This window comes from Ammospiza caudacuta, chromosome 1 (assembly GCF_027887145.1).
Source record: "Ammospiza caudacuta isolate bAmmCau1 chromosome 1, bAmmCau1.pri, whole genome shotgun sequence".
Taxonomy (NCBI): Eukaryota; Metazoa; Chordata; class Aves; order Passeriformes; family Passerellidae; genus Ammospiza; species Ammospiza caudacuta.
This window is the reverse complement of record NC_080593.1, coordinates 7,145,466-7,168,809: the sequence shown is the minus strand read 5'-3', so window position 1 is coordinate 7,168,809 and position 23,344 is coordinate 7,145,466. Positions and strand designations below refer to the sequence as shown.

The window sequence follows — 23,344 nt, the reverse complement described above, 5'->3', positions numbered from 1 at the left end:
AGCTGTGTCATATACTCTTTTCATCCTTTAGGTTCTCAAGAGATAGGGAGTAAATGCATCCTTTGTAAACAAAATTAGGTAATCAAGTGCAGTAGCTGATCTTAATATTTGATCTAATAATTTTATGTTTATGGTTGTTTTATGACTTTTTTTGGAGTATTTCTTGTGTCACAAGGAAAGGGATTATCAAAAGCTGTTACTAACCCACAAGTCTAGGCAAGGTCCAGAAATACCACATATAATTCTGCTTGTACTGAAAAAAATTAGGAAAAACTGTGGTTGCTTGTTTAATATAACCTAGCAGTTTGAGCATTCATATCAAGACCATGGCCATCATTTAACTGATAATGAAACACTAAATTTTGAGAATTTTTGAAGTTGTAACTACAGTGACCATCAAGGCCACTCTCATAGTGCATTAGTGGTGGTGTGCCAGTTGCCAGTTGAGATCACAGGAACAACAACTCTTCCTGAGTCTTAAACCCATAAATAGAATTTATTAATCTGTTGGGTCATAGGCCAGATTTGGTCTAGAGCCCTTCTCAGACTCTCAGACTGACCTTCTTTTGGTTGTGTGTTGTGGCTGAAAACAAGGACAGCTGTTGCTGCACCAACTTCTACAGTTAGAAGTTCTTTAACCTTGAATATCAAAGTGGGGAGGACAATTAATGTGAAATAGGAATGCAGTTAATGTTTTACTGAAGATTTACACATGAACTAAATGTAAACAAGTAATTTCCATTTAATAACTTGTAATGTTCAGCTGTGTGATTCACTGCTGCTGATTTTGTGTTACAGATTTTGATGCAATTACAGATCCCATAATGAAAGCAAAAATGGTGGCTCTTAAGGGGATCAACAAAGTCATGGCACAGAATAACATGGGGATGCCACCAATGGTCATGAACAGGTAGGCAACTCTTGACAACATTCTTTAGGACTACAGAATGTAAAAGGAAATGACAGAGCTCAGGGAAACTGTGTGCAGGAAATGAAAAAAAAAAATTCTTTTTGTCCTGTGGTTCGCATTTGATGCTAACACAGGATTATCTCCTAGGAATAAAGCCAGTGTGGCAGTAGGAGCTATAAAAGGTATTCAAATGCATCAGATTTGTGTTCCAGTTGTAGTGTCATGGGTCAACATGGCCAGCATGTTGATGCTCTTCTTGTTTTCCCACTTGCTAATTAGGTAATGACACATCTCCCACGGGTTGTGCTAGAAACTGGGGGTGGCCATGTAACAGTGGATCCTCATGTTGCAGCAAATCATTTAATGCTGGGTATAAGTAAGATTTTAGCCCAAGTAGTGGAAGTTCCATCCTCTCCTTAAATCCCTTCTGAGGACAAAAGGAGCCATGAACTGTGCAGGCTGTCCTTAGGGTAGGTGGGGAGTCCATGGGCCAGGGAGGATCTGTGCCTGTTCTTTTGTGTGGCCCTTCATACTGGATTTTCTCTGTCCAGTGCCTCATGATAATAGATGCCTTACCCAAGGTGTAAATTTACCCTACTCCAGTTGACTGTGATGGTGGCCATGAAACCTAAATACATTCAGCTGTTTTTCTTTAAATTATAAAATACTAAAATACAAATACAAACTTGTGTGTGTGTGTTTTCACTGTTCTAGCACAGTAGGTCATGTTTACATCATCTTTCTAAAAAATGTAAAATGCAATAGTTGCAACCAAGGGCAAATGCTGTCTGTATTCTCCAGGTGTTGAAAAGATTTGGTACAGAAGTTCAAGTGCATGTCTGTATAATATTTGAGTGCTTTGTTTAATTGAACATAATAAAGTTGTCTCTCCTAATGTGCTGGTTTGCAAGGTTACAGTTTATCTTTCTGTTTCTCAATAGGTTTCCCTTTATGGGTCAGCCAGTGCCAGGAGCTCAGACCACTGAGGGCCAAAATCATATGCAACAGGCAATTACACAGGTAATGCAACTTGTTATGGGCTGGAAACAAAACTGTTCAATAATAATCACTAAGTTCTGGGTATTTTAATTGAATCATGATTTAATATCCTTATCTGTCTGTTCTACTGAAATTTCTAGGATGGAAGTTTGACACCTCAGATTTCTAGACCTAATCCTCCCAACTTTGGTCCTGGTTTTGTCAGTAAGTAGAGATTTAATAATTTCTTGTATGGATTGGGTTTGTTTTTTTTTTTTTTTTTTCATTTTGCAGTTCAGTTTTCTTTAAAATGAACTATGGATCCTGTCTCAAAAAATCATCCTTTTAAAATTGAGTCATTCCATCATTACAATGCCAGGTAATGAAGGGGTGTATAGTAAATGCTGTTCCCATTTTTTTTTAATGGAAGCTATCATCAACAAAACACCATAAGGAAAGAGGGAAACAGAAAATTAACATTATTAGGATTTGTATGAGAGCAGCAATCTATTAACTGGCAGACTGCTGTATTGGAAACCTGGTCTTGGGTTGTGTTGCAGTATTCTGTGCTCAATGAGAACAGCTGTGTGTTGATGGAATTTTTTATTTCAGAAGCAGAAAGTTTTGTGCAGCATCATTGTCATTTGAACAAATACCAGAAAAAGCTTTCCAGGCACTGGTTAGGCAAACCTCGCTGGTGAAACACAGTTGTTGAAAGAAATACACTGCACTAGCTTTTTGCATTCCATATTTCTGACTGCCCTAGATCAATTGTGAATCCTAGTCTGTGTGATGAGAAAGATTTATTAGCAGAAATTAAAACTGAGCATATGTTGGGAGAGGAAGACCATGTGTAAAAAAGTGTTTCTATCACTACAAATACTTCACTTGATATTTGTGAATAAGAAACAGAAGTAAACTCCTTCACATTTTCCAGAAGCTGAAGTAGCAGCACTGAGTATGCAATAAAGAGCTTTGGCAATATTATCTATATTAATTATTTGTGGTGTGATTCCACATGGCACTCAGCATGGCCCTGCTCTGGTTGGGTGGTGGTGGGTTCTGAGCACTTGAGTAAATCTGGTTTTCAGTTCAGTAGTAGTTACTCTTACCTGGAACTCATTAAAATTTCTGTGCTTTCATGTTTCGCATGATGCTCTCAGTGTTTGCACTCAATTGTCCCCTCAGTTTTTGGGATCAGTTCTGCAGATTTTGTCCCTGCAAGCACCTTGAGGCTGAGGCTCACCCTGAGTAGGTTTAGTTGAGCTGTTCAGTCAGAGCTGTCACTGACACAGTGACTCGTGGAGGAGAAGGTGGCAGGGTTTGGAGCACAAGGAGGATGTGGTTGTATTTAAATCATGGAGCTGGGTGGTATCTCTGTCAAACAAGGGTCTTCACAAGGAAAATCTCTGATTTTTTGTGGTGTCCCAGCTCACTGAAAATGTAATCAGGAGAAAAATGGCACCATCACCAGTGTTCTGTCTTGCTTTCTGTGCTTAGTGCAGGTCAAGTGTCATCAGACATGGTTGTTCTGCCTCCAGAAAAACATCAGAGAGCAATGGACTGCCTGTGGCAGACAAGCATTTCTCATTTGAAGGAAGAGCAATGCCTCAGTTACAGCCTAAATGAGAGACATTTATTTTGGGGGCATGAAATGGCACTGGTGCTGAAGGCCCCATGCTGAGGGCTGACACTGACAAAGTGATTTTTGCAAAAACAGTATATTCTTTCACTTAGTGAATATTTAATTGTGTTCATAATTTTAATATTTTTCTTTGAAGTTGTAATAAAAATAAATCTTATATGTACAACAGTTTTCTGCAAACACCAGAATTAATCAGGCCATGTTTCCTTTATGTCCTTTTTCCATAATCTCTTTGTACTTGAGTACTTCTAGAGGTCTTCCATGTCCCCTCTTCTGTGGCAGGACAGGGAATCACTGGGTTCTGTAGCAGTAAATGTGGCTTTTCAAAGGCACATTTGCTCACCGGCAAGTGTGTTTCCTCTCACAAATGCACTAATTTGGATATCTTTCTCATTTACTCAAGTAAGTCCAAGAACATACCACTTCTTGAAGTACCAAATTCTCTGTCAAATTTGGCTGAATTTGACCACTAGTTTCTTAAAATAAGGGGGGGAATCCGATGGTTAAACTTGAGCTTTAAAAAGTAGGATGAGCCCTCATCTCCAGGATGAGATCATATCACACTTCATTTCCCTTCTCTCTAGATGATTCCCAACGAAAGCAATACGAGGAATGGCTGCAGGACACACAACAACTGCTTCAAATGCAGCAGAAGTACCTGGAGGAGCAGATTGGAGCCCACAGGAAATCCAAGAAGGCCCTTTCAGCCAAGCAGCGCACGGCCAAGAAAGCCGGCCGGGAGTTCCCAGAGGAGGATGCAGAGCAGCTGAAACACGTTACTGAGCAGCAGAGCATGGTCCAAAAACAGCTAGATCAGGTAATCCTCTGGAATCCAGACTGTTCTCCTTGGCACTGAGCTCTCACAGGGGTAGTGAGTCTTTCCTTTAAATCTTCTGAAAGACACAGTGGAGCTCTACCTGAAGGAGCCACTCCCTGTTTTGTTCTGTGTAACAGTGTTGCTCTGGAGTGTAGGTGACTCTGGAGCTGCAAAGGAATATTCTGTGGCAAGCATTATGACAAAAAGCTGGGTTACTCCTTTGGGAAGAGGGGAATTCCTTTGCAAAATGACTTGCAGCAGAGTTCTTGACACCATGTAAAGAAAAACTGAAACATTCAGAGAAAAGTTTTTGCATGCAGGGCTTTGTTTCAGTCTTGAGCGAATGTTCTAACCCATTCTTCTTTTTTACAGTTTGAAAATCTATTTTTATTCTCTCTTTAGTGTTAGACTAGTTTTATGGTCTGTCTCATTCCTAGATGCTGATCATCAGTATTGTGTCGTGGAATAACACAGGTGAAAGGGATGTCTGGAGATCGTTTAGTCATGATCAAAGCAGAAATAGCTTCATGATTAAATCAGGTTACTCAGCACCTTGTCAGTCAAGTTCTGTAAGTCTCCAGGGGAAGAGATTTTCCAGCCTTTCTGGGCTCCTGTTTCTACATGTAACCTTTTTCACTGGGCTTTGTTTTCCTTTCCTTACATTCAGCTGGAATTTCACATGTTGTAACTGTGATAATAGTGAGGTGTAACCTGTGATAGTTTTGCTTTGCCTACCAGTAGTTAGTGCTGTGTTCCTCAAGACTTTTATTATAAATTACATGGCATGATTGTCAGGATCAGCTAGTCTTGCTGAAAAATGGAAATGCTTTAGAATTAATCCTTTACTAGTATGAAGGAAAAAACTTGGCAGCAGACAGCTTGGAATGAAGTCCTGAGCAATGTCTGACCCTTGAGTTCCCCTGTGTTGCTTCAAGACAAAGTATGTGCTGGATGGGATATTAGTTGGCTCATCTTTCCATTGTGTGGAAGAGGGATGGAGTGGGTAAATTATTTCTACATAATTTTTTTCCCCTTCTACAATGAATCACAAGTAGAACAAATGCAAAAAAAATTCCCTTTAACCAATTTTTATTGCACATACAACAGTCTGATCTTTTGGTGGAGTTAGACTGAAGTAACAGCTTTAACTATGACATTGCTGGCAGATCCATTTACTGCCCCATAATTAAGGTTCTCCTATTTGTAATTTTTTAATTTAAGTTTAATCTACTTCTGGCAGAAGCCATCCACTGCCCTTTAGCCACTGATTTAGACCAGTGTTTGATTCATCCACGTCCTAAGCAGCATTTTGTTCTGTACCTAATAGAAGCTTAAATGAGGTTTAAAGCATAGTTTTAACCACCTTCTATTGGAAGCAATTTGCCACTCTTTCAAATCAGATCAAGTCATTTTTCTGCAATCAAGCTCCTGTTAGTTTTTGAAAAGTCTCTGTATGTGTGGTGAGAGAAAAGAGCTGCTGCATCCCTGGGAGTGGCTGGTCCTGGACACAGGCACAGAGAGCACAGAGCTGAGTGTGCCCCAGGAGCTGCTGTGAGTCAGGGTTATTGGCCAGGCATGGAGCCACACAGACACTGCCAGATGGCCCCTGTGGCACTGTGCCTGTTCTCACAGGCCCTGCCCTGCCCTCCCTGCTCTGCTGACATCTCCAGCTCAGCTCAGGGCCTCTGGGTGTGCTCAGCCCTGGGCCTTGGACAGCACAGCTCATTCCAGGGACAGTCATGGCTGATCCACCCCTGGAGGCTGTGGTGCTTTGGGGGCCTCAAATTACAGCCCACAGAGCCAGCACAGGTTTAGTGCTGCAGGACCACAGAGGAGCCCTGGAGCACTGGGTCTGTGCAGTGCAGATGGATCCAATCAGAGGCTCTGTGCAGTAGCTCTGTTTATCCAGCAGTGTCAGTGCCAAGGCAGAGCTCATAAATCATCTTGGACCTGGGATTATTGTGTAAATAACCTTTTGGGTGCATCTATCCTGCAGCATGAAGTGTGTCCTGTGGCATCACTGTTACCCTGAGCTTTCTGTCTCAGTCCTTGCTTCAGATAAAGGAGAGGGCTGTCACACAATTCAAAATGCATTACAGAGCGTTTCTATCCCTACATAAGCTGTGGAAGTCATAATCAGATGAGCAGAAGTGAGAGGGAGACTTTCCATAGTGTGTGTATCATCAACCAGTGGATTGCAGATCCTTCTGTTTTTATTTTAGTTGGGTCTATGCAGTGTTTCTGAAAGGCTCTTGCTTGTCCAGTTGACAGTGTTGTGTCCTTCCCTCAACTTCTGTTTGTCTAAGCTACAAGGCATAACTAGCAGTGCCCATGTTGAGTTTATTTTGGTCTTAAAATCTTAAATTTTCAAGCAGCAGTTGCAATTTTCATCAGACATGGGGTGTTTGAGGATCTGCCTGTGAACAAATGGGAATATCCATCACTGTTTTCCTGCAAGCTTTTCCTTTCCAGTTACATCTTTTTAAAACATTGCTGATGTGTGAACATCATCCATCTCACTGTTTCCCTTTTCCTGTCTGATCCCAACTGTTGTATTCTGTGCATGGATGATAAGATCTGTAGGACAAGGATCACTGCTGGTTTACATTTTTATATTCTCTAGCACAGTGAGTCTTGATGTGTAATTAGAACTTTGAGACAACGCTGTTTGGTCTGAAGTCTTGGGCTGGGGAGTATTTGTGATGAAATAGTGGCTGTTTAGCATTAAAAACACTGCAGAAATTCTGAGGTTCATTGTCTCCTGGAATTACAGTGGTGAGTTACATGCTTTATGCTGCTCACACAGGCAGTTTGTGGCAGAGGTGAATAATGACTGTTTCGATGTTTAGATCCGGAAGCAGCAGAAGGAGCACGCGGAGCTGATTGAGGAGTACCGGATCAAGCAGCAGCAGCAGCAGTGTGGGATGGCCCCACATTCCATCATGCCAGGGGTCCAGGGCCAGCCTCCCATGGTTCCAGGAGGAGCAGCACCAGCAATGAACCAGCAGAGCTTCCCCATGGTGCCACAGCAGCTCCAGCATCAGCAGCACTCAGTGGTGATGCCTGGGCAATCCAACCCCACCAGGATGCCAAATCTGTCCGGGTGGCAGCCTGCAAACCCTGCGAGTCACATTTCCATGAATCCAGCGAGGATGCAGCCTCCAATGACACCACTGCCAATTACTCCTGGTGCACCAGCTCCTGTGCCTGGCCCAAATGCAGCTGCACAGTCAGGGCCACCCCCGAGGGTGGAGTTTGAGGACAACAACCCTTTCAGTGAAAGCTTCCAGGAGCGGGAGCGCAAGGAGCGCCTACGGGAGCAGCAGGAGCGGCAGCGCATCCAGCTGATGCAGGAGGTGGATCGGCAGAGAGCTCTGCAGCAGAGGATGGAGCTGGAGCAGCACAGTATGATGGGGCCTGAAATGAACAACAAAACATCTTTATCTCAGATACCTTTCTTCAATTCTGAGCTGCCTTGTGATTTCATGCAAACCCCTCGGCCCGTGCAGCCGTCCCCACAGCAGCAGCAGCAGCAGATGGGGCAGATCCTGCAGCAGGGTGCTGTCACCTCCCCTCCTGCCACTAATTTTATGCAAAGCACAGAGAGAAGGCCAGTGGGACCTGCAGCTTTTGGACCTGATGCATCTGCTGGTGCAGGTGGAGCCCCCAGTTTCCATAATGTAAAACAAACTCATGGGAATCTCCCTGGGGCTGCCTTTACACAGAACCAGGTCAGGCCTCCGTTCCCTGCTGCTGTCCCTTCATCTCCTGTGCTGGGGGGCAGTGCCCCATGTGGGTCGGACACTGGTGTGCCCCAGGCTGCAAACATCCCTGTGTCAGGCCAGTCTCTCATCCAGCTCTATTCTGACATAATCCCAGAAGAGAAAGGCAAAAAGAAAAGGACACGGAAAAAGAAAAAGGACGACGATGCCGAGTCCATAAAAGCCCCGTCAACTCCACACTCGGATATCACTGCACCATCAACCCCAACCATTTCTGATGCTACCTCCACCCCCACAGTGAACACCCCCAATGAGCCACGGCACCAGGATGAACTGGAGTCCCTGGAGCTGACAGGCCCCTCGACATCCAACACAGCAGAGAGCTCCCCAGAGCTGGAGGGGAAGCTCCCCAGCAGCAGCAGCAGCGTGTCCCACACACAGCCAGGGGGGAGTGCAGAGGCTGAAAAGGCTACAATGGACACACCCAGCAGCCTCCAAGAAGTTAAACTGGAAAAGGCAGAGACTGATCAATGCTCAGGTCAAGCTGAGCCTAAACCAGAAAATCCAAGCAGTATTAAGGTGGAGGAGGATAAGGTCACCTCACAGCCAAGCTCTTCAGCTCCGAGTCCAGCACAGCCACCCAGTGCTCTGGCAGCCAAAGGGGAGTCAGGGAATGAACTGCTGAAACACCTGCTAAAAAACAAGAAGTCCTCATCTCTTCTAAATCAGAAACCAGAGAACAGTGGCCGAGCAGAAGAGGAGGCTTCTGGGGATAAAAAGTTAGCAGAGAAGCAGAGTCCAGCTGAAGGAATGGTGAGCCTGGGACTGGTTTTGTTACACTGTGGTCAGCAGCAGTCCAGCCTGGTCTGTGCCTTACTGTGTGGGGATATAACCTACCTGTACAGGGGTGGAGGAAACAGCTTTAAGGAACTTTAACCTCTTTCCTACCTTTTCTCCACAAGTAAATCACCTGTGTTGAGCAAAGAATAAATTTTAATATGGCTTCTTAGGTCAGCATATTCAGAAGTCACTAAAATGTAAAAAATAGTACTTTTCTACAGAAAATTGTCTTCAAAACTACCACTTCCTAATATTAAGACAGGCTTTTACAGTATGATTCCTAATTACTCACTGGTATGTGTCTGTACAGAACATGGTGTGTCTCCTTTCTCCTGTGATTCCACCTGAGTTGTCTGTATGATTTATTAATTTATAAGGTCTTTAAAAACAGACCTAAAGAAAAGTGCTTTCTTTGGAGGTAGATACACTTTACACTTAGACTTGTTGGTCATTTATTGTAATCTTAATCTCTGCTTTTGGATTTTGACTGCTTAAACTCTAAATTAATTCTTAACACAAAATTTAAATGTGTTTAAAAGAAAAAAATAGTCATAAAAGTAAAGACAATTGTGAGCAGCTTGTAATTAAATGTAAAAAGATCTACAGTTGAAACATATGGTAGGAATATTAAAATACTAGTGGTAGTGGTCATGTAGAGCTGTTTAAAATAATAATGAATTTTTTAAAAATGGACTTGCCCCTGTAGCATTAGAGTCCCATCCTGATCCCTTTTACCCAGCTATGTTTCCATGAGAAGAAAGGCTTTGCAGATTTGTACTGGAAGTATTTAAGCAAGTGGTACAATCCAGAAAGGTTTCACAACACTTTTTTTGCTGCTAACCTCGAAATACTTTTGTATTATATTAACTTCTGTGCCTCTCTTCTGCCACCAAGTCTGTCTTTCATTAGGCCCTCATGAACATCTCCAAGGTTTCATGCACATGTAACTTTATTTTAGGGGGTATTCAAAAGAGAATGTTTCTGGCCTGTAAGTTTTTAATGATGTTTTCAGATGTCAGTGGTGTTAATGGGAGGTCATAATTCTGTCTGTAGGGGCAGTTTAGCAGTTCCACCTGCCAGTAAAATAATAATAGCACTTTGTTATCAGTGAGATTTATTACTCTGTGCCTGTGCTTTCAGAGTCATGCATTAAATTGGAGTGAACTGTGTATTAACATGTCAAAAATTCTGCTGCACTTCCTTTTTTCACACAGCAAAGTGCAGGAGCCCAGATGCAAGGAGTATTTGGGTGCAGTAACAGCCAGCTCCAGAGAGCAGATGGAGGGCCTGAAACCAAGAAGCAGAGAAACAAGAGGGCTCAGAGGACGGGAGAGAAGGCGGCTCCTCGGTCCAAGAAGAGGAAAAAAGAGGAAGAAGAGAAGCAGGCAGTTTATCCTAATGCAGATACCTTCATCCAGCTGAAACAGGTGAGTGTGCAGGGGCTGGCAAAGGCAGCCCAGAGGCCTTATGGAGCTGGGAATTTCTCCCAGTGGAAGTGAAGTTGATGCTTAAGTTGGAATTTTGAGCACAGGTTGGGGATAATGTGAACTTCTACAAAATCAGGGAATTTAAAGTTTGGTGTTTAATTTTGGAAGGTGGGCTGACATGGCTGGTAGTCCCAAAGCCACAGAGTTCCTGTCAGCTCTGGCAGCCTCTGGATGAGCTGGAGCTGAACAATTTCCTGACAGTGGATAAATTCCAATTCTTCTTTTAAATTAGAAACCACTCTACTGACTGAAGAATTGCAGTGTTCTGTCTCAGACTTAATTTCTGACTTTTTTTTTTCTTTTAATACAGCAACTTTCTCTTCTGCCTTTGGTGGAACCAATAATTGGAGTGAGCTTTGCACACTTTCTCCCTTATGGCAGTGGCCAACTCAATGGTGGAAATCGACTTGTGGGAAGTTTTGGTAGTGCTACTCTTGATGGGGCTTCAGATTACTACTCCCAGCTCATTTACAAGGTATGGTTTTAACCTGAATTTCTGTTGTGTGCTCTCTGTGGGAAGAGAAGTCTGTGATATTATTACTGCTAGTCAGAGTTCTTGCCTTTTATGCAACTAGAAGAAAAATAACCTTCTATTGCTAGACTAGACAGTGTGAAACAGTCACCATTGTTTCACTCTCTGAAAGTGGAACTGGTTCTGGAACTGTGTTGTTGTAAAGTAATGAAAAACTACAATGCTCTTTTAGCAAATGGATGCTAAATAATGAAAATTGTAATTACAGTTTTGTGGAGCAGAAAAGACTGAATTCTCAGTGTTTTGCAAAGTCTTTGAAAGCATTAAACATTTCTTAATGTGAATTAAATAAGAAATAGACTTTTTCTCATTTGCCCACCAAGCCCTAACTAAGACCCTGGGAGCTCTGAACAAAATAGACTGTTTGTTGATGAGTTAATAACCCACAGCATTTAAAACTTAGCCTCTGAGATCAGAGTGGCAGTACTGGGAGGGCAGTGGGATACTGAACAGACAGAATCAAATTTGCTGCTTGGATACCCTAATGTAAAAACCTATTAAAACCATTGGTGTTTTCTCCAGCCTTACACAGTGTGTAAGCTGAGAATGGGACCTACAGAAATCAGTTCTTGTGGTAAAAAGTAATGAGGATTAGCTTTGTGGGCATGACTGCAGGAACAACAGATACTGGAGTTCTCATTTAATTTTCATTTAAAATATGGGCAGTTGAATAAACTGGTGAGAGGTAGCCCAGAGTATGAACTTGCAGAGGATCTGCTGCTCCATGGTTGCTGCTTCAGTGAAGCTCATCCTGTGCTGAAGGGGAGGCAGCTTCCCCTTGAGGGGCAGCTGGGGAAGCTGCCTTGTTCCTGGTGCTGGAGTCACTGTGGAGCAGCTCTCAGCATGGAGTTGGGACCTTTGCTGAAACTGTAGGGACCTGTTTGAAATGATTCCTTACAATGTTCTCTGTGCATTTTTGTAAATCTTTTGGTAGTGTACTTGGCAGTGTTTACTCATGTGAACTGTTCCTCTGATATCCCTGATACAAGAAAAGCCCATCATTGTGTCTTGTACTGTAGATACCTTTGTGTCTCATGCTTGTGTCTCAGCTATGGCTGCATATCAGTTCTACATCTGGGTGTAAAACTCTGAGTGGGTTGCATTGTCTGGTACTGGAACGGGGCAGGTTCTCTCCCTGTGTGTGACAGTGTTCACAGGGGTCTGAGGATGAGGGAAGAGATGAGGATCTGACTCCATGTTTCAGAAGGCTGATTTATTATTTTGTGATACATGTATTATATTAAAACTACACTAAAAGAATAGAAGCCTTCATCAGAAGGCTGGCTAAGAATAGAAAAAGAATGATAACAAAGGTTTACAACTGACCGAGACAGTCTGGACAGCTGGGCTGTGATTGGCCATTAATTAGAAACAACCACATGAGACCAATCACAGATCCACCTGTTGCATTCCACAGCAGCACATTGATTATCATTGATTAATCAATGTTTACATTTTGTTCCTGAGGCCTCTCAGCTTCTCAGGAGGAAAAATCCTAAGGAAAGGATTTTTCAGAAAATATCATGGCTAGCCCTGTGTTCCATCCTGACTGATGGTTCTCTAACTCCTGTCCTGCAGCAGAACAATCTGAGCAATCCCCCGACCCCCCCTGCCTCTCTCCCTCCCACGCCGCCGCCCGTGGCCTGCCAGAAGTTGGTCAATGGCTTCGCCACCACCGAGGAGCTCGCGGGCAAGGCCGGAGTGCTGGGGGGCCATGATGGTAAGGCTCGTGTGTGTTGGGGCTGTAAGGTCTGTCCTGCTTGTAGCAAATGGCAAAATAGATCTTGGAATCACAAAACATGCTGAGTTGGAAGGGTCCCACAAGGATTATTGAGTCCAGCTCCCAGCCCTGCACAGGACACCCCCAGAAATCCCACCCTGTGTCTGAGAGCATTGTCCAAATGTGCTTGGAGCTCTGTCTGGTTTGGTGCCCAACCACCCTGTGGGTGAAAAACTTTTCTGTCATATCCACCCTAAACCTCCCCTGAGACAACTTCAGGCCATTGCCTTGGGTCCCTTCACTGGTGACCAGAGAGGAGATCCACACCTGCCCTCTGCCCCCCATCATGAGGAAACTGGAGGCTGCTGGGAGGGCTCCCCTCAGACTCCTCCAGGTTACTCCTAGGATGCTTCTCAGTTGCAATGCTCCTTTATAAAAGCAAAATGCCCAGACTTCTCAAGGTTATAATCATGACTAGCCAGCAATATTTTACACCAGTATAGTGTCAGGTGTTGGTGCCTTTGCCTTGTTCCTGTTCAAAAGCATGTTGAGAGCTAGGCACACTCTTAAGAAATGAGAAAGAAAACCTTAGGATTAGTTTTTTGGGTCCAGTACAAGTGACTGGCATGAGCTCCTTGGTTGAGTGAGCTCAAAGCAGCCTCTCCAGAATGTGTGCAGTCAGTGTGTATTTCCTGATACTTACAATTTGGACAGTTAAAATTGCTTCCTGTTCTTTATACTGGGTCTTTGTAAAGACTATTCAGTGATTAAAATCCTTTTTTTTACACTCCTTTTCCTTTGTTGTTTCAAAATTGTTGATTTTTTGTAGTTTTGTGGGTTTTTAAAGTAAACAAACATCCTCTCATAGTGGCAGAAGACACACTCAAAAGCCTTTCAGGCCCTGTTTACTCAAAATTTGCAGGTTTTTTGTAAAAATGGAAGTTGATCCTGAATGGTCACAATTTTTTGAACTCCCAAATGTCTTGAGAGTGGTGTCACCGTGAGGCCCCACCCACACCCAGCAGGCAGCATGTCAGTCACTGCAAGAGCTGTGCAGATGTCTCATTGTGCTGTGCCTCTCTGGTTTCAGTTACCAAAGCTCTGGGGCCAAAGCAGTTCCAGTTGCCTTTCAGACCACAAGATGATTTATTAGCCAGAGCAATGGCTCAGGGCCCCAAAACTGTGGATGTTCCTGCTTCACTTCCAACACCACCTCACAACAACCAGGAGGAGTTAAGGTAGGTTTTACTTGACATCTTCAAAAAGGTATTTGGAGCAGATTCTGTGATCTTTCATTGGATGGGACTGTGAAGGTGTGGAGAAACAAAATCCTTTTTGCACAGGCACAGAAGGGCAGAGAATGGAATGGGATCATTTTAACTCTTAACATTCCTTGTGTAGAGAGCAGCAGTGAAGTAGGTGATTACAGCCACTACTAGACTCTAGATTCTGATAAATTGTTAGGGATTCCTTGCTTTGATCTTTTAAAAGTGGAAGAAAACTATTCAAATAGGTGCTTTTCCTGGAGCAATGTAGTGCTGTAGTGACAGGTGACTGCTGTAGCAGCAGCAAGACTGTGCAAGAGCCAGCCTGAAACTGCAGAGATCCACTCAGTTTCCCAAGTGAGAAACACTGGCTGGAACTTGAATCTCCCTGCAGAGATCTTCCCTTTTGCCTCCCTTTCACTTGCCTTCCCAAAATATGGGTGTCTGTGAAGCACTGGAGCCTGAATGTGGACAAAGGCCAGACAATTTAAATATTAAAATAATTCAAATATTAAATGCTCATTTTTTTACCCTGAGGGATAGAGCCATGGGGAACAGAGGGTTTGGCTCTGTCAGTGTCTTTGTTTTCTTTATGGATCTTTCCCAAGAAATGGAATATGTGTGCAATGGAATATGAGATACCCAGAGGTGATGGCCAACCACCTTCTTGTGTTCTGTGACCAGGAACAACCAGCAAGTTCATTTTAGTTCCCTGTCATGATGTATTACTTAGGCTTACCAAAAGTTGAGTCCATTTCCAAACCAGCTTTTTTGGGTTTTGTTCCAGGGTTCAAGATCACTGTGAGGACAGGGACACTCCTGACAGCTTTGTTCCTTCTTCCTCTCCTGAGAGCGTGGTGGGGATGGAGATCAGTCGCTACCCAGACTTGTCGGTTGTAAAGGAGGAGAACCCAGAACCTGTCCCATCCCCCATCATTCCCATCCTGCCCAGCAGCACTGGGAAAGGTGAGGCTGCAGCAGAGTGAATACTAACAGCTAGGATTGGTTTTCTGTCTGTTCCCCTAAGTGTAGGATTAATGGGCTGTTCTCTGGGTTTTTTTTCAGGTTCAGAAGCCAAAAGGAATTACATAAAATCGGAACCCGGTTCAGGAGCCTTACCTGGTTCTGGCTTCTTCTCCTCCCAGCTTGGACCATCCCAGAATGGTCCTAAATCTGGCCTTATCTCTGTAGCAATTACTTTACATCCCACAGCTGCTGAGGTAAAAAGAATAAGCATGTATTGCATACATAGAGTACAACAGCAGTTAATTTGGGTTGTGTGTAGTGACTCTGAGGGGTTACAGTGTAATAATGCTGCAGTTGCAATCTTCTAATAGTTTGTATCTCTGCTGTCTGAGCTGCTTGTCAGATGTAAACAAATTATTATGATTTTTATTCTTGTTTTTAGAACATCAGTAGCGTTGTAGCAGCATTCTCCAACCTGCTCCATGTCAGAATTCCCAACAGTTACGAGGTCAGTAATGCTCCAGATGTCCCATCCTCCATGGCAGCCACCAACGCTCACAGAGGGAACCCATCCATGGAGTACAGGCAGCACTTGCTCCTGCAGGGCCCCCAGGCAGGACCCATGGGACCTGCCAGGATGGTGGGGCCCTATGGGCTGAAGCAGCCCAATGTGCCATTCCCTGCCAACAGCAATGGTGAGTGGGCTTGAACCTCCCCTGTGCAGTACCAGGGTTTAACTGAGTCAGTATTGGTGCATCTCAGCCTCATAAATCCATGCTCTAGAATTCAATATTCAGTTCTTGTCGACATAAAACCTTTCTCTTCTTACATGATCATGTGGATGCTCCTGGATTTAACCATGAGTAATTCTCTTCCATCTCTGATTTCCAGTGTCTGTTTACATCAATATCAGTGAGGCATTTCTCCCATAATTCTTAACATTATTAGAGTTTTTTATGTCCAGTCTGGTTTTAAATACATAATTCAGGAAGATTGACATGGTTATTCAAGCCTGTATGCATGTCTTAGTTAATTTTGTGATTTTTTTTACACAAGAATGTGTTTTTGCCCAGTTAGCATGGCTGTTTTAGGTCTGATTTATACAATTTATCTATCAGGTCAAGGTTTAAAGCCTTCCTTCCATGCCCTATCCAGGAGGGTGCTAGTACTCTAGACCAGTGAACAGTACTGTGATCTCTCCTAAATCTGGTTGGATCTGATGCAGCCTCTGACAGAAAATCTGTTCCCAGGTCTGGCTGGCTACAAGGATCACAGCCAGGGCATGGCAGAAGGCTCAGCCCTGAGGCCTCGCTGGTGCTCCCACTGCAAGGTCGTGGTTCTGGGCAGTGGTGTGAGGAAATCCTTCAAGGACCTGCCCTTCCTCAAACAGGTCAGTGCTCAGGTGCCAGGGCAGGGCCCTGTGCTCAGCTGGGTCCTTAAAGCAAGGGATGGCACAAAGTCCTGCTTGTCCTGGAGCCAGGAGCACTTCGGCTTCCTGTGCTGTTCCCCTTCCTTGTGTGTCCTGATTCAGGGTGGGGCATTCAGGCACATCTGCAGCACAGCTAAAAATGGCAAAGTTGTTATTACTGGTACAAAATGAATCCCAGGACATTTCACAAAGTAAGTCCCGTCTATGGGATTTCTCAAAGCTCTGCTACCAATCTCCTTCCCTGACTTCTTCAGGGACCTCAATTCAAAAAAGCTCATTTATGAGGCAGCCACGTTGCTGTGTCAGGAATTATTGTAAGAGCAGGAATGCTTGCACTCCTTTTGGGCGGGAATCAGATTTCAGTTGCAATCTCTTGTCCTTACACTGGGACTGTCATTCCTTCAATGAATGCCATTGTCCTCAGTGACCAGGAGGTGACTGCACCACAAAGACACAGCCAGAACTTGCAGAGAGTAAAGTGTTCTTGCAGACAGGAATGCACTGAATTCCCAGGAAGGTTTTGCAGATGGATCAGGAGATAAAACAGTGAGATCTGGCTTTGATTAGGCTGAAATGAGACATTCTTTTGCCATCTAAAGATAAAAGAAAATGGATTTTGCTTTGCAAGAGTGCCTATGGAGCAGATGGGTGCATGGTGTAGAATGCTTTATTTTGATTGTTAAACTTCTGTGAAAGGCAGGAGATGCCGAAGAACAGGGGTGTAGGTGGTGGCAATGTTAGATCTGTCAAATAATCAAGTATTTATATCACAGCATCCCTCATTATTTCACAAATGTTCTCCAAATAAAAGAGTTTCCAGCCAGATTGGAAGACTTGTTTCATTACACTTACTATGTGAAGAATGGTATTAAAATGCACTTCTTACACTCTTCTGTGTTTGATTCCCAGGATTCCCAAGAAGGCTCAGATAAAATGAAGGACATTGTATTCTGTAGCAACAACTGCTTTGTTCTTTATTCAGCAGCTGTGCAAGCAAAAAACTCAGAGAACAAAGTAAGTATCAAACACTGGCAGACCCAAGTGAGCTGAAATTATTGCAGCTATTTGTTGGAGAACAGAGAGGGGCCAAGGGGGAAGTTTGCACTTCATTTGAGAGGTTTATAAATTAATTGCTCTATATTCAGACATGGAGATTCTGAAGCAGCAGCATGAATTAAAAATCATATTTGCAGAACTTTGTGTCTGACAGATGCATGGCAGAAAAGCCATCACCTTTGGCTGCTCTCCCATGCTTTGAAGGTGCAGTCTCACAAAATGAGTGATTCAAGTTCTCTGGGCATTGTAAACAGCCACAGACATGTTTTTAAGGGGAGTATATCCTGCATTTGGATTTGGCTTGTACAGTTAAAAATAAAATTACAGCTGTGAAAATAATAATTGAACAGCAAGTTTGTAAAAAGAGTTTAGCTTAGTCAGTGTAACTGAGAAAATAGAATCCTATTCCCTGACTTTATTTGGGTGAAGCTGCCATTTTAAAGCATTAATTACCAAAACATTAGTAAGGAGCCTGTGAGCTGACAGTGACCAGGGAAAGGAGTTTTTTATTACTGGAAAAGTACATCTGAAGAAGTTCATTCAGCTGAAGGTGAAATCAGGCCAGGGAATTTTCTCAGGTGTTCCCAAATATTCTGCTGTAGTTCTCTACCTGCAGACACTGCAAGGGGTGTCCAGCACCTGAGAGAAATGGGGCATCATTTCTTGCTGTCTCAAGGGTCATTCAGTCAGAAGAAGGGGAACCTAAATTTATCTGATTATTTAATCACTAAAAGTGAAATAGTCTTCACTGAAGTCTGAATGATCTTGTTGAGTTTCTCAGTTAAACAGTTAAAATTTTTTGAGTATCGCTTTTAACTGACTTGTCTTCTGCTGTTTCTAGATCAAATGTACCTTTTTTCCCCTAAACTATTGGACAGAACAGGCTGTGTCCTTCAAGCTTTACCTAATTAATGTGTTCTCATATAGAGAACTGTATAGACTGTATAGTTTGAAGCCTTCCTTCAAGTGTATCCTACTTACTTTCTCCGGAGGAATTGAATTTTAAAAATACAACCTGGAGAAGATAACTCTGTATAGATCCATATCCTTTTAGTGTCCCATGTAGCTCATTTTCAGTTGTTGTATAAACAGGGTAACATTCCTCTACAAGTGCATCAGCATGTACCTAATTAAGTTAATTAAATTAAATTAATCATGTTCAGCCTCTTGATCCTTTAATTTACTCTTTCAAGATTAATCACACAAACCACGTTAAGCACTTCATAATATAAACTTCCTTTGTTGTTCTTGTTTTCTCTCTTAGGTTTTTGTGGGTTTTTTTTCCACAAATCTCTGCAGGTATAATTCTTGTTTACTGTGACTGAATAGTTTAAGTCTTCAAGTTGTATCTAATCCAAAGCCCTGCAGAAATTCTTCCTCACTTGTTTCGAGGAAAAAATTACATGGCATTAGTTCTAAATTTTCCATTTCTATCATATATCAGATTCTTATGCTTTAAATTAGTTCATGACCCATATTTTAAGGTTACTTTGTGTTGTAGCAAAACCTTCTAAGAATTCCTAAGAGCATGTTTTGCATTCAAACCTGGACAAAGGATTATTTGTGCTTTCTCTCATGTATCAAAGGGGCACCATGTTCTAGGTAGGCTGGGAGTTTCCTACTCCAAGCTGTGGAAACATGGGTCAGGATAATTTCATCTTTATCTGTTGCTGCATCTTGATTTTAGGCATTTGGAGAAGCCTCTCCCATACTGATCAGCCCATGTTTTCAGGTTATATTTAATGATTAACAAGTTTGGGATCTTTTTCTTAAAGAGTTTTCTGTTGATTACCAGGAATCTGTCCCAACCCTGCCACAGTCGCCAATGAAGGAGAGGCCGCCCAAAGCATTCCATCAGTACAGCAACAACATCTCCACTTTGGATGTCCATTGTCTGCCTCAGCTGCAGGAGAAGGTTTCCCCACCCTCATCACCCCCCATCATGTTCCCCCCTGCCTTTGAAGCAGCCAAGGTGGAGGCGAAACCGGATGAGCTGAAGGTAACGGTGAAACTCAAGCCCAGGTTAAAAGCAATACACAGCAGTCTGGAGGACTGCCGGCCTCCCAGTAAGAAATGGAAAGGGATGAAATGGAAAAAGTGGAGCATTCAGATTGTGATTCCTAAAGGATCATTCAAACCTCCTTGTGAAGAAGAGATAGATGAATTTCTTAAAAAACTGGGCACAACCCTTAAACCAGACCCCGTGCCTAAAGACTACAGGAAATGTTGCTTCTGTCACGAGGAGGGTGACGGATTAACTGATGGACCAGCAAGGCTTCTCAACCTGGATTTAGACCTTTGGGTCCATTTGAACTGTGCTCTTTGGTCTACAGAAGTCTACGAGACACAAGCTGGTGCCTTAATAAACGTGGAACTAGCACTGCGGAGAGGCCTGCAGATGAAATGCATGTTCTGTCACAAAATGGGCGCCACCAGCGGTTGCCACAGGTTAAGGTGCACCAACATTTATCACTTTACCTGTGCCATTAAAGCACAATGCATGTTTTTTAAAGACAAGACCATGCTTTGCCCCATGCACAAACCAAAGGGAACTCACGAGCAGGAGCTGAGTTACTTCGCGGTGTTCCGGAGGGTGTACGTGCAGCGCGACGAGGTGCGGCAGATCGCCAGCATCGTCCAGCGCGGCGAGCGCGACCACACCTTCCGCGTGGGCAGCCTCATCTTCCACGCCGTGGGGCAGCTGCTGCCACAGCAGATGCAGGCCTTCCACTCCTCCAAAGCCCTGTTCCCCGTGGGCTACGAGGCCAGCAGGCTGTACTGGAGCATGAGGTACGCCAACAGGCGCTGCCGCTACCTCTGCTCCATCGAGGAGAAGGACGGGCTCCCGCTCTTCGTCATCAAGGTGGTGGAGCAGGGCCACGAGGATCTGGTTCTGACTGACACAACACCTAAAGGTAAATTTTGTCAGCTAAGATGGTGAATTTGTGCCTTTGCTATTCATTGTGGTATTGCTGGTTCCTGTGGTAAGCAGCTGTTGCAGGTACTGTTTTAACAATGTCTATAGTGAGCTTCCAGGGCCCATTTTTAATACCCTGCTGTGAAGACTGTGATCACCTCTGAAAAAACTGTATAAGCTGCAGATCAGAAGAATTGTTCCAAGTCCGCAGAGGAGACCCAAGACTGAGTGTTGAAAATGAACTAAAGCAGTAGAAAAGTCAGTGCAGGTTTCATTTCATGAAAAGTGACTTTGTTTAAACACAGAGCCACTGCTGAGTTATCTTAAATCAGCTGGGCTCAAGTTAGGGAGCTCTAAAAACAGCTTAATGACCACATTCTACTCAGGGTGGGTAATGTCTCTGTCAGGATGAAGAATGTCAGGGTGTCCATAAACACTTAGGCAGGTCTTGGAAATTGGCTCCTGGATGTGCTGGAGGCCTGTAACGCTCTGGATCTCAAGGCCTTGGTGCTGTGGGTGCTGGTACCCTCACAGAATGAGCACTGACTACAAACAATCAGTAGAAATAGAATATATTGTGTCTTTTTCAGAGAACCTTACTTTTGCACAATTTCTCAAGAGAAACCTGTCCATGTTCTTGTCAGAGGACCAAAAGTTTCCATGCTGAGAACAGTGAAAACTTATTTCTGAGAACTGAGGGTACAGAATCAATGGTCTGCTTCTTTGGGATTTGTTAAATCCCAAAAATTAGCAACTCAACAATCATTCTCCTCTTCACTTTTTAGATGCTGACCTGTTTGTATAGGCAATCAAAGACAAAAGCTTTCTCAGTGCTGGGTTCTGGTTCCCATATCCTCAGGTGTTTGTTTTAAAACCAAGTGCAATAATTTTTTTTTTTTTGATCACTGTAATTCTCTCCCAATGGTTGTGTAGGTGTGTGGGATAAAATCCTGGAGCCCGTTGCTTCTGTTAGGAAAGAATCTGAAATGCTCCAGCTGTTCCCCGGCTACCTGAAGGGTGAAGACCTCTTTGGTTTGACAGTCTCTGCAGTGGCCAGGATTGCAGAATCGGTGAGTTCACCACCCCAGTTCTTGCTGGATCATCCCACTTGCTGGATAGACACATGAGAAGGGGACCAGAAAAGCAAACATTTTGCTACACATGTAATTATTTGTATTTTTTTCTTTCTTCTCTCTGTTTTTTTTTGCAGCTGCCAGGGGTTGAGGCCTGTGAGAACTACACTTTCCGCTACGGCCGAAACCCCTTAATGGAACTTCCTCTTGCCATCAACCCCACGGGCTGTGCCCGTGCCGAGCCTAAAATGAGTACCCATGTCAAGAGGTTTGTGTTAAGGTATTTTGTTTTAATTTCACATAGTACAGCCCAGGGTTTATAGGCTGCTTTAGGGTTATTTGTGCTTTCGTCTGCTGCTTACAAACCCTGTCGTCCTTGGCTGTGAATGTGCATGCCCCAGTCAGAGGAACTGCTTTGTGTCTCCGCTAGCTGGCTTTAAGTGTCTGTATGTCTGAGAGGATTTTTATTGGGTTTCCTGGCTGTTTTCAGAGAAATCTTCAGTTTTTCTTGTATTCTTTCCTGTTACATGCCCAATCCCTACAGGCCTCACACCTTGAATAGCACCAGCACATCAAAGTCCTTTCAGAGCACAGTCACGGGGGAGCTGAACGCGCCTTACAGCAAACAGTTCGTCCATTCCAAGTCCTCCCAGTACCGCAAGATGAAAACCGAGTGGAAATCCAACGTGTACCTGGCTCGCTCTCGCATCCAGGTCAGTTCCCACCTCAGGAAATGGGTATTACGAAAATTACATATGCCTTTATTAGTATCTGTTTTACAGCTAAATTTTGTAGATGTCATACATATTTGTTCAAATCCAGATGAAAATTTAAACTAAACCGATGGCAAAATTCCTTCCATTCTCGTTCCAAAATTGGCGGTTTTTACGTGGCACATCAATTGCACAGATTTACCTTAAGTAAGATTTGTTTCTAATTACTGTAAATATCTTAAAAATTCCTTTGTTATTGTCATCTAGAAAAAGGATTATTTTAAAATTCTGGGGTGGTTTGTTTTTTGGGGTTTCTTAGACTATTTCTCAAAACCATAGTAAAACTTAATAAAAATAGAAATACACAGTGGAAGCATGAGCTGCTCAGGCCAAGCTGCTGAAGTGGAACAAGATCAGCAGGAAGAGCTCAGTACTTGTTTGCCTTCATAGGAGTATAGAATCCATTGCTTTTTGTCATGCTGCTGGTTTGCTCCACAGTCTGTTTTAGAAAAGCTTTGTCACTAATCCAGCCGTGTGTGGGCACAGTTGTTTATTTCAGGCTGGACTTCACCATGCCTGGGTTCCTCACAGCAGCCATTTTTATTTCTCAGTGAATTTATAACCTTTACACAGTCAGTGTCAGAGGGTAAGAGCAGCTTTCTCACCAAGACAGCAGCTGAGTTTTTTGGGATCTGTGTGAGGCTGAATTCTGCATTGGGCTGTTACTGCATCAGTTATTTATCAGTGCTGCTTCTCTCTCTCCCTTCCACTGCTGGTTTGGGGCACGGTGAGGAACACTGTGAGTGTAAAGTTATTAACTCTCAGTGTACTCTCTGTAGGGCCTGGGCTTATATGCTGCTCGAGACATTGAAAAGCACACAATGGTCATTGAATATATCGGGACAATTATCCGGAATGAGGTGGCCAACAGGAAGGAGAAGCTCTATGAGTCTCAGGTAAGGCTGTTTGTTCATTCCCTCTTTCCCTTCCCCATTCAGACATTCATAGGACAAATCAAATGCTGTTCTACCTGATGAATTCAGGTCCCCTGATTTTTTTTCTGCTGTGCCATAAATGCAAATAGGCTTAAAATAAAACCAGAGGAGTCTGCAGTAGTTATTATCAGAGTATTTCAATGTTTAATAAATCTCACGGCACCCTGGCCAGGTAGGGAGAACACATCCTCTGTTCCAGAGGACACAGTTCTGCCAGACATGTCAGGACCTCAGTTCTAATGAGAACTTCTTAAATTTAAAGCCACTTCCTTTGTGTAA

At 43.4% G+C, this 23,344-nt stretch overlaps 1 protein-coding gene across 1 annotated transcript in view; it reads left to right on the top strand.

The window, feature by feature from the left end:
- Positions 1-23,344, top strand: part of KMT2C (lysine methyltransferase 2C) — a 187,815-nt gene that overhangs the window by 161,329 nt on the left and 3,142 nt on the right. Inside the window, exons 38-56 of the mRNA XM_058809368.1 lie at positions 799-910; positions 1,852-1,930; positions 2,050-2,113; positions 4,118-4,350; positions 7,200-8,885; positions 10,127-10,339; positions 10,710-10,874; positions 12,510-12,651; positions 13,742-13,889; positions 14,704-14,882; positions 14,982-15,136; positions 15,325-15,577; positions 16,133-16,272; positions 17,221-17,325; positions 19,163-20,282; positions 21,218-21,354; positions 21,495-21,637; positions 21,902-22,070; positions 22,910-23,026. Coding sequence (XP_058665351.1) covers positions 799-910; positions 1,852-1,930; positions 2,050-2,113; positions 4,118-4,350; positions 7,200-8,885; positions 10,127-10,339; positions 10,710-10,874; positions 12,510-12,651; positions 13,742-13,889; positions 14,704-14,882; positions 14,982-15,136; positions 15,325-15,577; positions 16,133-16,272; positions 17,221-17,325; positions 19,163-20,282; positions 21,218-21,354; positions 21,495-21,637; positions 21,902-22,070; positions 22,910-23,026 — 5,360 coding nt within the window. The remainder of the gene's footprint in view (positions 1-798; positions 911-1,851; positions 1,931-2,049; positions 2,114-4,117; positions 4,351-7,199; positions 8,886-10,126; positions 10,340-10,709; positions 10,875-12,509; positions 12,652-13,741; positions 13,890-14,703; positions 14,883-14,981; positions 15,137-15,324; positions 15,578-16,132; positions 16,273-17,220; positions 17,326-19,162; positions 20,283-21,217; positions 21,355-21,494; positions 21,638-21,901; positions 22,071-22,909; positions 23,027-23,344) is intronic.